Below are 12,655 nucleotides of genomic sequence, written 5' to 3'. Positions count from 1 at the left end.
CAGGGGGGAGGGGGGTAGGGAGAGGGTGGTGGGGTTATGGACATTGGGGAGGGTATGTGCTATGGTGAGTGCTGTGAAGTGTGTAAACTGGGCGATTCACAGACCTGTACACCTGGGGCTAATAATACATTATATGTTTATAAAAAAATTTAAAAATTATAAAAAAATGTTGAAGACAAAAGATACTATAATTGACTTAAAGATGAAGGTTACTAGTCATCGAGGCAGAAGTTTTTTTTTTGAATAGAATTTGCTTATTAATTTCTCACTTTTCTAATTATAAAAGTAAAACATACTTGTTATAGAATATTTTGAAAATATAAAAAATTATAGAGAGAGCAAAAAAAAATCACCCAAAATAATGCTAATATTTTTGACAGGTTTCCTATTAGTTTCCTTTATGCAAATCTGCCTATAGTTGAGATCATGTTTCATATAAAATTTGGTTAGAATATTAGAGCATAAATGTTTCTCCATATTATGAAAATTCTTTATTTCAACATAATATTCTCTCATTTATTTAACCATTTAACAGTTGTTGGAAATTTAGGTTGCTCTTCTTGTGTGTTTTTAACTGTTTTGGTTTTTAGATTCCAGCTATAAGTGAAATCACATGCTATTTCTTTCTCTGTCTGTTTTATTTCACTTAGTATAATACCCTCTACATCCATTCACGTTGTCATGAATGGCAAGATTTTATTTTTTTCTATGTTTGGGTAATATTGCATTGTGTATGTGTGTTATATATGGTGTGTGTGTGTGTGTGTGTGTGTGTGTGTATGTGTGTGTGTGTGATCTTCTTTATCCATTCATCTATAGGTGGACACTTAGGTTGCTTTCCATATCCCGACTATTATAAATAATGCTGCAATAAACATAGGGGTGTATTATCTTTTTAGAATCAATTGGTGTCTTTCGGCAGGGGAAGTTTCAATTAGGTCATGCATATTTAACATTATAATAGATATGTTTGATCCTATTCCTGCTATTCTATTTTATGGCTTCTTGTTGTCTCCAAAACTAAGAGCTGAAATTAAGGTAGTGGCAATGGGAAGGAAAGGATGGAGTCAAGTGGAAAGTTAGTAATGATGATGACGTGTGGGATGCAGGGGAGTGAGGGGGGTTCAGGATTGGCAGAAGGTTTCCTGATAATCAAGTTTTGTCAACTGGTGTATGGGCATGGCCTCTTTTTGTTTTTATAATGGTAGAGAAGATGAGTTTAGTTTAAGACATGTTCTCTGGGGCGCCTGGGTGGCAAAGTTGGTTAGGTGTCTGACTCTTGATTTCAGCTCAGGTCATGACCTTGGGGTTGTGGGATCAAGCCCTGATTTGGGCTCTGTAGTCAATGGGGAGTCTGCTGGAGATTCTTTCTCTCCCTCTGCCTGGCCCCCATGTGCATGTGCACTCACTTCTCTCTCTCTCTCAAATAAATGAATGAATCTTTTAAAAAAATATGTTCTCGGGGAGCCTGGGTGGCTCAGTGGGTTAGGCCTCTGCCTTCGGCCCAGGTCATCTCAGGGTCCTGGGATCAAATCCCGCATCGGGCTCTCTGCTTGGCAGGGAGCCCGCTTCCTCCCCTCTCTCTCTGCCTGCCTCTCTGCCTACTTGTGCTCTCTCTCTGTCAAATAAATAAATAAAATCTTTAAAAAAAATATGTTCTCGGCGATCTCTGTGGTATATGTAAATAGAGATATCCTACAAAAGCAGTTGGATACACAAATATGGAGCTAATGAAATAAATCTTTCCCTACATATCCATAGTTCTATTGGAGAATCTGAATTTTGCCTGTGTCTTAAAAGAACAATTTGATAATGATCCAAATTCAGGTTAAGCCTTTATCTATGGTAAAGTTGTATTTCCTTACCCCACAGTTGGTACAAACAAAGCAAGGAAAATTACCTTTGCCATGCCAACTGAACTGGCATTCAATTCTGAGATCCCTTGGTTGGTTTTGTCTCCACGTTCCCATATCCCAAAATCCTAGCATAAAATAATGAACATACCATTAGCAAGTCATCACTACTAAATGCATACTAGACACACAACTCTTGAATGAAAGACACACATAGTAGCTAATTCACCATACATATGTGTACCCATGATGCTCAATAGGGAGATACCAATGAGTTGGCTGCCCCTGTAGCTCTTTTCCTAGTAGCTTCAAATTCTGTTGGGACCTCTGATAAGTTGGAAGACTCCTCAACAGTTGATCGGGCCTAAGAACTATAACTCGGTCCATGTAGAAAAATACTTCTCAAAATTTTTCAAGGCAGATACGCAGGGGGTCTAGAAAGCAGCACCCTAGTGTTTCATCTTAAATATCTATTCTAATTTTACTCTTGATTGGCATTGACAATGTACCATACACTAACCTATGCACTTTATACCACTATCTTCCTTAATCCTTCTATTTTATAGATGATGAAACTAAGGTGCAAAGAGAGGTTAAGTGACTCACCCAAGACCACACAGCTAATAAGTGACATAGCTAGGATTAGAGTCCAAGTACTCTCTGTCCAAAGTGTAAATTCTTAACTATAGCTGTATATGGCCCCTCGATAATATAAAGATAACATTTTATATTACTTTTTAAAAAAACGATTTTATTGAAATAACTTTAGATTTACAGAGAAGTTACAGAAATACTGCAATGAGTTCCCATATACCTTTCACTATACTTCCCCTAATATTAACACCTGACATAATCATAGTACACTTATCAACGCTAAGAAATTAACATTAGTATAATCCTAGTAACCAGATTATGAACTTTGTTAGGATTTCACCAGTTTTTCCACTAACAGCCATTTTATGTTCCAGGATCCAATCCAGAATACCATGCTACATTTGTCATAACTCCTTGGTCTTTTCCAATCAGTTACAGTTTCTCAAGTCTTGTCTTTCATGTCCTTGACACTTTTAGAAGATCAGTGGTCAGATATTGTATAGATTTCTCCCAATTTAAGTTCACCTTATATTTTCTCTTCATTAGATAAAGATTGTGCATTTTTTGTCAAGATTTCTATAGATGTTATGCTGTGTCCTTCTCACTGTATCATATCAAGGAGTACACGACATTAATATGTCTTATTATGGTGATGTTAACCTTCATCATGTGGTTAAGATGGTGTCTGTGGGGTTTCTCTGTTTTACTGCTACTATTTTCCCCCTTGTGATTAGTAACTATCTTGAGAAAGATACTTTACAACTGTGCAAATATCCTGTATCTCCTCAAATATCTACCCACTAATTTAGCATCCCCTGGTGAATCTTGTTTGCAACAATTATTACAGTGGTGTTTCAGCGGTGATTTTTTAGTTCCTTCATTACCTCTACAGTCATTAATTGCAATCCTCTAACGAAGAGCTTTTCTTTCTCCCTCATTCATTTATTCACTTGTTTATATCAGTATGAACTTAAAGATATTTAGGTTATTCTCTGGGTTATAATAAAATACTATTGTTATTTGTTTTGTTGCTCAAATTATTCCAGCTTTAGCCATTGGGAATTCTTCCAGGTTGGCTCCTGCATCCTTCAGAAATGCCCCAATCTTTCTGTACACTTCCTCACTTTTTGTCACTACAAGAAACTGTAGTTTGATTTTGTATTTTCCTCCCCCCAGCCCTAGAAACAACCACTTTTACAAGGAATCCTGATTTCTTTTGTTACAGAATGAATAGTTACAATCCAAGACCTAGGCACTGGTGCTCATTGTCACTGTGGTGTCATTGCTTCTAGGCCCTCCCATTGAACAGAATTTGGCAATATCCATGTGTACGCACACACACACACCCCTATATTTGTTTCTATATTTACCTTAAATCACTTTTTATATCAAATCTCTGAGTTAAAGTGAAGCTTCTGGAAGGTAAGTCATATTTATCCCATGGCTAGCCTCACTTGTCCTCAAACCCAACTCTACCCTAATCTGTGTAGCAAGATTAGAGTACGAGAAGGCACATATCATTAATTCTACTGGTGCAACCCCTGGCTTCAACGGAGAGGTGAGAGAACACTGACCTGTACCCTGGACCATAGCAGGCTTATGGTATCAGAATGCAAAGTGATCAGTCAACAAATACTGTCCTCTTGCATCAAATATGTCTATGCAAATTTATCGTTCTAACAAATATGAAGTGACAGGTCACAGGTTTACCCTCCCATCTAAAATAGCTAAAAAACAATTAAACAAATTAAACAATAGACGACTAAAAAAACTGGACTATTTGTGACACAGCCATTTTCAAAACAACGAACATTATGCACTGAAGAACACTGATCCCTGAGAGAGATGTTAAATACATTATGATTTAATATAAACCTATCTCATATAGTAGTTGTGAGGAAAAGGAACTATTTTTTGTATAGTAAGCACTGAATCAATGTCTACAGATAATATTAAACATATGACTACATTTTATTTCTAAGTAGCTAATTGACCCATTATACTCCCTAGCCATCTTGCTCCTATTTAAGACCACAGACCATTAAAATAAGACCACAATTTAGTTCCAGATTCCCAAATACATGACATGAGATATTACAGGATTTGACAGGAGTGCAAGCATAGCATCTTGACACTTTTTTCTCTGTAACTTCTTTGGAGAGAAGGCAAACTGGATCACTGAGCTTAGCAAAGAAAGAGGCTGAAGGCAATTTCTGCCAGAAGCCTTATAGATTGGTTCACTATAAGGGGCAGCATTAGGAGAAGGAATGGATTATTCAGCATTTTTAGAAACATCATATGTTTAAAGTCAATTCCCATTATGAGTACTTACAGCAGTTTTATATGCAGCTTCAATGTAAAACACAAGGTTTTGTATGAAATTGACTTCATCTAGGCTGTGGATGATATGAAGTCCTGAGGAAAAAGACAATAATTTTACAGAGCTGGTCAATTAACACTACAGGCTTTATAGGCAGCCACAGGAACTAACTGATCCCATTACTTTTTAAGTAATGGAACAATGAGAGGCACTTTGATTCCTAAACCATAAAAGCAAAACCACAAATCAGACCTAAGCTAGTCTTTGACTATGTGAGATACCAGCATATTAAAACATGGAAGTGTTTTAACTGTTATTTGTAGGTTTCCACAGAAAATCTCAGACTCCTAATTCTACAAGGAATTAATTTATAATGTGCCTTAAGGTATCTGGAAGAAGAAAGACAAATATTTCAAAAAAGACCTGGAGAGAGTCTAAATGCTAAGCAAGAAGTGGAAAAAGATTATGATTTTAAGAAAAACTTAAAACTATACTTCTTGGAGTAAAAAATGATAATTATTCTAAATGTAAACTATACAAGATAGTTATACCTTACAAACTGAGTGTTTTGCATGAATTATCAATTTAATTTTTACATCAACCCTAAGAAGTGGGTACCTCTATTTTCTCCATGAGGCTTAGAGAGATTAAATATTTGCTTAAGACCATTTAACTATAAATAGTGAAACCAGGACCCAACTATCAACTTCTGTTTCACTTCAGAGACTGAGCTCCTAACCGAGATGCTATACTGCTTCCCAATATGTATAGTATGATACATTTCATTAAAAATGATATCCTCTCAAACAAAACAAAACAAACGCAAAACTCCTCTCCCCTCTTTTGTCCCCCCCAATAAAGAAATACCAATAGGCATACAGTGAAAGTCTTTCTCCCACCCAGAATCGAATCAGTTTCCCCCTGCCAAATCTCTTCTCTGAAAGAAGTCAGAATAGCTAATATTAACAACACAAGACAGAACAGGTTTAACTAAACATTTGTTAAAACTCATTGAAATGTACATTTTAAATGGATAGATTTTATTGTATGTAAATTATACTTTGATAGACCTGAAAAAAGAAATCCATTTATATGTTAAAAGACTGAAGTGCTGCATGAGGTATTCCAAATGCTAAGATTTCCAGGGAGGCAGAAGGAGTCTGTGTTTTCACATTTTGTGATGTTTGTGTGATATGTGAAGTGATCCCGTCACATAATATTTAAATGATTATTTATGTAATATTTAATAAAAATCCTGTTACATAAAAAAAGAAACCAGTCTTACCAGTTTCCTCTGTATCCTTTCAGAGAAATATTACACATATATGAAAAGTATCAAGGAGCTGTATACTATACTGTACTTTGCTTTTTTCATATATATCTTGGAGACAATTTTAAAGATATCTGCCTTTTTTTAATGGCTACATGGAATTTCACTAAATGGCTAATTATATAACCATTTCCCTAATGAAAACATGTAGGTTGTACCTAACGCTTCATCACTATAACTAATGCTGTAATGAATATATATATATATATATGCATAAATACACATATGATACATATGATATACACGAATATATGAGATACATACATGAATGATACATATATATATATATGTATGCATATATTTGTGCACATGTACCAGTATATCAAGGTAAATTCTTTTTTTTCCCAGGGTAAATTCTTAGAGGAATTGCTGAGTCACAAACTTATGCATATTATTTTTCCCCAACATTGTATTGTGAACATTTTCAAACAAACAGAAAAAAATGACAGAATTTTACAGTGAACATCTGTATGCACATCATCTGGATTTAAGCATCAACATTTTACTATAATTTTCTATCTCATATGTATCTATCCATCAATCCATCTTTTTTGATACATTCAAAGTAAGTTGCAAATATCAATACACTTCTCCCTAAATACTTCACCATGTGTATATTAAAGGTTAATAATCATCACCAAGTTATTCTGCAGAGAAGTTCCACAGTTTACATACCAATCAGCCCTGCCCGCCTACTTCCTATACCCTTGTCAACACAGGCTTTAATAAAAATTTTTTATCTTTGCCACTGTAATGGAGGAGAAATAAAATCTCTGTAGTTTAATTTGTAGTTCTTTTAATTGTGGGTCAGGTTGTGAGTCTTTTTATATGTTTATAAGCCATCCACATTTTTTTTCCTATGAACTGTTTGGTTGTGACCTTCACAATTTCCATGGAATTGCTGGTTTTCGAGTTACTGACATACTGATGAATATTAAGGAAATTATCCTTTTATTTATCATATCTGTTGCAAGTATTTTTCCTAGTTTGAACTTTGACTTTGTTTACAGTATATTTTTCTTATCAGAAATTTTTATTTATTTTCCTTAAGATTTTGTTTAAATTCAAGTTAGTTAACATACAGTGTATTATTAGTTTCAGGGGAGAATTTAATGATTCACCACTTAAATATAATATCCAGTACCAATGCTCATTATATTCATTATATCAAGTGCCCTCCTTAATACCCCTCATTCCATTATCCCATCCTCCCACCAACCTCCCCTCCAGCAACCCACAGTTTGTTCCTTATAGTCTCTTCTGGTCTGCTTCCATCTTTGTTTTTATCTTACTTTATTCTTAGACTCTTTAATTAAGAAGGTTTATCCCATGACTGTTTCTGGTACTTATATAATTTCTTTTTAAGAAAATTTATTTATTCATTTGAGAGAGAGAGAGTGGGGGAGGGGCAGAGGGAGAGAATCTTCAAGCAGACTCCCCACTGAGCATGGATCCTGATGTGGGGATCGATCCCATGACCCATGCATGAGATCATGACCTGAGCTGAAACCAAGAGTTGGACTTTTAACTGACTGAGCCATCCAGGCACCCCTATAATTTCATTTTTTTTGCATTTAAATCTTTGATCTATTGACAGATGTTTTAGATCACAGAACTCTAACTTTAGAGCCAAAAAGGACTGTATGATCCACATCATTAGACTACAAACTCCTCCTGATGCATGGCTCTGTCAAAACCAGCAACCGCAGGACAGGGCAGTTGCATTAGCAATGTGTCTTTCTTGTAGCAGGAATGACCTTAACCTCTTTCCTAGAGAGAGGAAAAAGAGATGATAGATATAATATTGGATATCAGCTTCACAGTTTTATCTTGTCCCCTTTGTGTGCCAGAGTGCTTGCTCAGAGACAGAGAGAAGGCAGAGGGTGTGAAAATGGTTTTGTCCATCTCTCAGACTTGCATCACAGCTAACAAATCACTATACAATATATTTATTTGGCAGACAGAGATCACAAGTAGGCAGAGAGGCAGGCAGAGAGAGAGAGAGAGGAGGAAGCAGCCTCTCCACTGAGCAGAGAGCTCGATGCGGGGCTCGATCCCAGGTTCCTGGGATCATGACCTGAGCCGAAGGCAGAGGCTTTAAGCCACCGAGCCACCCAGGTGCCCCCACTATACAATATAAAAGCCACATTTCTATCATCTGTCCCTTTGCTCATGATATTGTTTAAATGGTCTCATCCACATCTTGAAATCCTAACTGTTCTTTCAAGGCCCAGCTCAAATTGTATCTCCTTGGTGATGCTGTCACTGATTCCTCTCTTCTGTGTTTCACAGAATTTTATTTTCCTTGCTGTAATGAACTTACTTTTTACTTTGTACTATAAATAAATCTATACCTAAATTTGAAGGAAAGAACCATTTCTTATTTATATTTATAGTCCCTAAAAGTATCTCACATAGTCTTTGAATGGTATTAAATAATATTGAACAGTAGATGTTCATTCAATAATGACTTATTGAATGATCTTAAACAACCCTGTTAACCACAGGAGAGGGACCTGTCTCTTGAGGCAACACCATACATTCAGGATCTCTGTATCCTGTCCCCTTTGTGGAGCCATGACATTACTTGAAGAACAGAGGATACACAGAAGTGAAATGAAGTAGAGCTGGGTAAGGCCAAAGATGGCAGTGCTATTTAAAGCATACTAAAACATGCAGAGCTCAGAAATGAGGCCAACTCAGTGGTCTACTCCACTTACATTGACTTGTACTCATCTATCAATAAGCCCCTCTCCTTCATTTTTAAAAATGTTATTGAGATATAATTCATATGCCATATAATTCACCCATTTCAAGTATATAGTTCAAAGGTTTTTAGGGTTTGCAGTGTTCTGCAACCATGGCCACAATCAATTTTACATTTTCATCACTCCTAAAAGAAACCCTGTACCCATTACCAGTCATTCCCCATTTCCTTTCAAGACTTTCTCTCCCTCTCCCTCCACCTAAGCAATTGCTAATCTACTTTGTCTCCATAGATGTGCCTTACCAGACATTCATATATGTGCAATCATACAACTTGTGGCCTTTCATGTGTGAGTTCTTTCATTTAGCATAATGTTTTCAAGGTTCATCCGTGTTGTAGAATGTATCAATGCTTCCATTTTTTCTATTGCTAAAGAATATTTCATTTTGTGAATGTACCATATTTATCCAATTATCAGTTGATGGGACATTCAGGTTGTTTCCACTTTTTGGCTCTTATAAGTAATACTGATATGAACATCCATGTATCTACATAAGCTTTTGAGTGAACACTGTTTCATTTCTTTTGGGCATATACCTAAAAGTGAAATCGCTAGATCATATGATAATTCTGCTTAACCTTTTGAGAACTGCCAGACTATTTTCCAAAGTGGCTGCACCACTTTACATTCCCACCAACGGTGTATAACGATTCCAATTTTTCCATATCTTCAGGAACATTTGTTGTTTTCTGTCTTTTTGATTTTAGCCATCCTAGGGGGTGTGATGTGGTATGTCATTACTGGGCTCTGCATTTGCCTAGTGACTAATAATGTTCAGCAGTTTTTGTGTACTTATTGCCCATTTAAATATCTTCTTTTTTTAAATTTTTTATTTTTTCAGCGTAACAGTATTCATTATTTTTGCACCACACCCAGTGCTCCATGCAATCCATGCCCTCTACAATACCCACCACCTGGATCCCCAAACCTCCCACCCCCCGCCCCTTCAAAACCCTCAGATTGTTTTTCAGAGTCCATAGTCTCTCAAGGTTCACCTCCCCTTCCAATTTCCCTCAACTCCCTTCTCCTTTAAATATCTTCTTTGGAGAAATGTCAACTCAGATGCATTGCCTATTTAAAATTAGATTATCTTTTTATTATTGATCTCTGGAATGCTTTATATATTATAGATACACGTCCCTTATCAGATATGTGATTTGTCAATACTTTCTATCATATTCCGGGTTGCTTGTAACTTTTTTGAAGAGATCCTTTGAAGCACAAATGTTATTAATTTGATAAATTCCAGCTTATGTTTTCTTTAGTTGCTTATGGTTTTTGATGTAATGTCTAACTTGGCTTTGTCTAATCCAAGGTCAGGAAGATTTACTCCTATATTTTCCTTAAGTGCTTGCTATGAGCTCCATTGTGTCACCCTGAAATCCATGTGTTGAAGCCCTAATCCCCAAAGTGACTGTATTTGGAGATAAGACTTTTAAGGAAGCAATTACGTTTATTTATTTTTTTATTTTCATTTTATTTTTGTTGATTTTTTAATGTCTATCCTTATTTTCCATTTTTTTTCTTTAAGTTTTTTTTTTAAATTCTAGTTAGTTAACATACAGTGTAATATTAGTTTCAGGAGTAGAATTTAGTGGCTCATCACCTACATATAAAACCCACTGCTCTAACAAACTGTTGAACACTGCATCAAAAACTAATGATGTACTACATATTGGCTAATTGAACATAATAAAAAAATAAAAAAATAAAACCAGGTGCTCATCACAAAAGTGCCTTCCTTAATACCTATGACCCATTTAGCCTATCCCCCCACCCACATCCCCTCTAGCAAACGTTTGTTCTTTGTAGCTAAAAGCCTCTTATGGTTAGCCACCTTCTCTTTTTTTCCCTTCCCGTATGTTCATCTATTTTGTTTCTTAAATTCTGCATATGAGTGAAATCATATGGATCCATGTCATTGCAAATGGCAAGATTTCATTCTTTTTGATGGCTTTTTTTTTAAAAGATTTTATTTATTTATTTTACAGACAGAGATTACAAGTAGGCAGAGAGGCAGGCAGAGAGAGAGAGGAGGAAGCAGGCTCCCCGCTGAGCAGAGAGCCCCATGCGGGGCTCGATCCCAGGACCCTGAGATCATGACCCGAGCCAAAGGCAGCGGCTTAACCCACTGAGCCACCCAGGCGCCCCCTTTTTGATGGCTTTTGATGGTATACCATATACCACATCATCTTTATGCGTTCATTGATCAATGGTCATTTGTACTCTTTCCATAATTTGTCTATTGTTGATAATGCTGCTATAAGCATCAGGGTGCATGCATTCCTTTGAATAACTTTTTTGTATCTTTTGGGTAAATATCTAGTATTGCAATTGCTGAATCATATGGTAGGCTTCTTTTTTTTTTTAACTTTTGGAAAACCTCCATACTGTTTTTCAGAGTGGCTGTACCAGTTTGCCTTCCTAGCAACAGTGCAGGAGGGTTCCCTTTCTCCACATCCTTGCCAACACTTATTGTTTCTTGTGTTGTTGATTTTAGCCATTCCCAGAGGTGTGAGGTGATATCTCATTACAGTTTTGATTTGTATTTTTCTGACGATGAATGATGTTTAGCATCTTTCATGTGTCTGTTGTCCATCTGTATGTCTTTTTTGGAAAAATGTCTATTCATGCCTTCTGCCCACTTCTTAACTGGCTTATTGGTTTTTCAGGTGTTGTGTTTCATAAATTATTTATATACTTTGGATACTAAACCTTTATCAGATACGTCATTTGCAAATGCCTTCTCCCATTTTTTAGGCTGCCTTTTAGTTTTGTTAATTTTTGTTGTGCAGAAGCCTTTTATCTTGATGAAGTCTCAATAGTCATTTTTGCTTTTGTTTCCCTTGTCTTAGGAGACATATCTAGTAAGAAGCTGCTATGGTTGATGTCACAAAGGTTACTGCCTGTGTTCTCTTCCAGGATTTTGATGGTTTCCTGTCTCACAATTAGCTCTTTAATCCACTTTGAATTTATTTTTGTGTATGGTGTATGAAGGTGGTCCAGTTTTATTCTTCTGCATATTGTTGCCCAGTTTTCCCAACACCATTTGTTGAAGAGACTGTCTTTTTTCCATTGGATATTCTTTCCCTCACTGTCAAAGATTAACTGACCATATAGTTGTAGATTCATTTCTGGATTTTCTATTCTGTTCCATGATCTATGTATCTATTTTTGTGCCAGTACCTTACTGTTTTGATCACTACAACTTTGTAATATAACTTGAAGTCTGGAATTGTGATGCCTCCCCCCCCCTTTTTTTTTCAAGTTTACTCTGGCTATTTGGGGTCTTTGTGGTTCCATACAATTTCTAGAATTGTTTGTTCTAGCTCTGTGAAAAATGCTATTGGTATTTTGATAGGGGTTGTGTGAACTGTATAGATTGCTTTGGATAATACAGACATTTGAATCATGTTTTTTTCATCCAATCCAAGAGCATAGAATGTTTTTCCATTTCTTTGTGTCATCTTCGATTTTCTTCATCACTGTTTTATAGTTTTCAGAGTACAGGTCTTTTATATAAACTCTTTGGTTAGGTTTATTCCTAGTGGTTTTTGGTGCAATTGTAAATGGGAGAGATTCCTTGATTTCCATGCTTCATTACTGGTGTATAAAAATGCAACAGGCTGCTGTATGTTGATTTTTTACCCTGTGACTTTACTGAATTTCTATATCAGTTCTAGCAATTTTCTGGTGGAGTCTTTATGGTTTTCTTTTTTAAAGATATATTTATTTTAAGGGGTGGGGGAGCATTAGGTGAGGGGCAGAGGGAGAGAATCTCAAGCAGACT

The 12,655-nt window shown here is 36.1% G+C and overlaps 1 protein-coding gene across 8 annotated transcripts in view; it reads right to left on the bottom strand.

The window, feature by feature from the left end:
* The window catches only part of LOC111160989 (phosphorylase kinase regulatory subunit alpha 1), a 139,710-nt gene that overhangs the window by 104,218 nt on the left and 22,837 nt on the right, over window positions 1–12,655 (bottom strand). For all 8 annotated transcript variants that reach the window (XM_022524407.1, XM_022524414.1, XM_022524408.1 and 5 more), the window contains 2 exons: window positions 4,780–4,862; window positions 1,901–1,981 (listed from right to left, as the gene is read on the bottom strand). In XM_022524407.1, the coding sequence (XP_022380115.1) occupies window positions 1,901–1,981; window positions 4,780–4,862 (164 nt within the window). The remainder of the gene's footprint in view (window positions 1–1,900; window positions 1,982–4,779; window positions 4,863–12,655) is intronic.

The sequence above is a fragment of the Enhydra lutris genome, unplaced genomic scaffold (genome assembly GCF_002288905.1).
Source record: "Enhydra lutris kenyoni isolate GAN:26980312 unplaced genomic scaffold, ASM228890v2 scaffoldscaffold81, whole genome shotgun sequence".
Lineage (NCBI taxonomy): Eukaryota > Metazoa > Chordata > Mammalia > Carnivora > Mustelidae > Enhydra > Enhydra lutris.
This window is presented reverse-complemented; position numbering and strand designations above follow the sequence as displayed.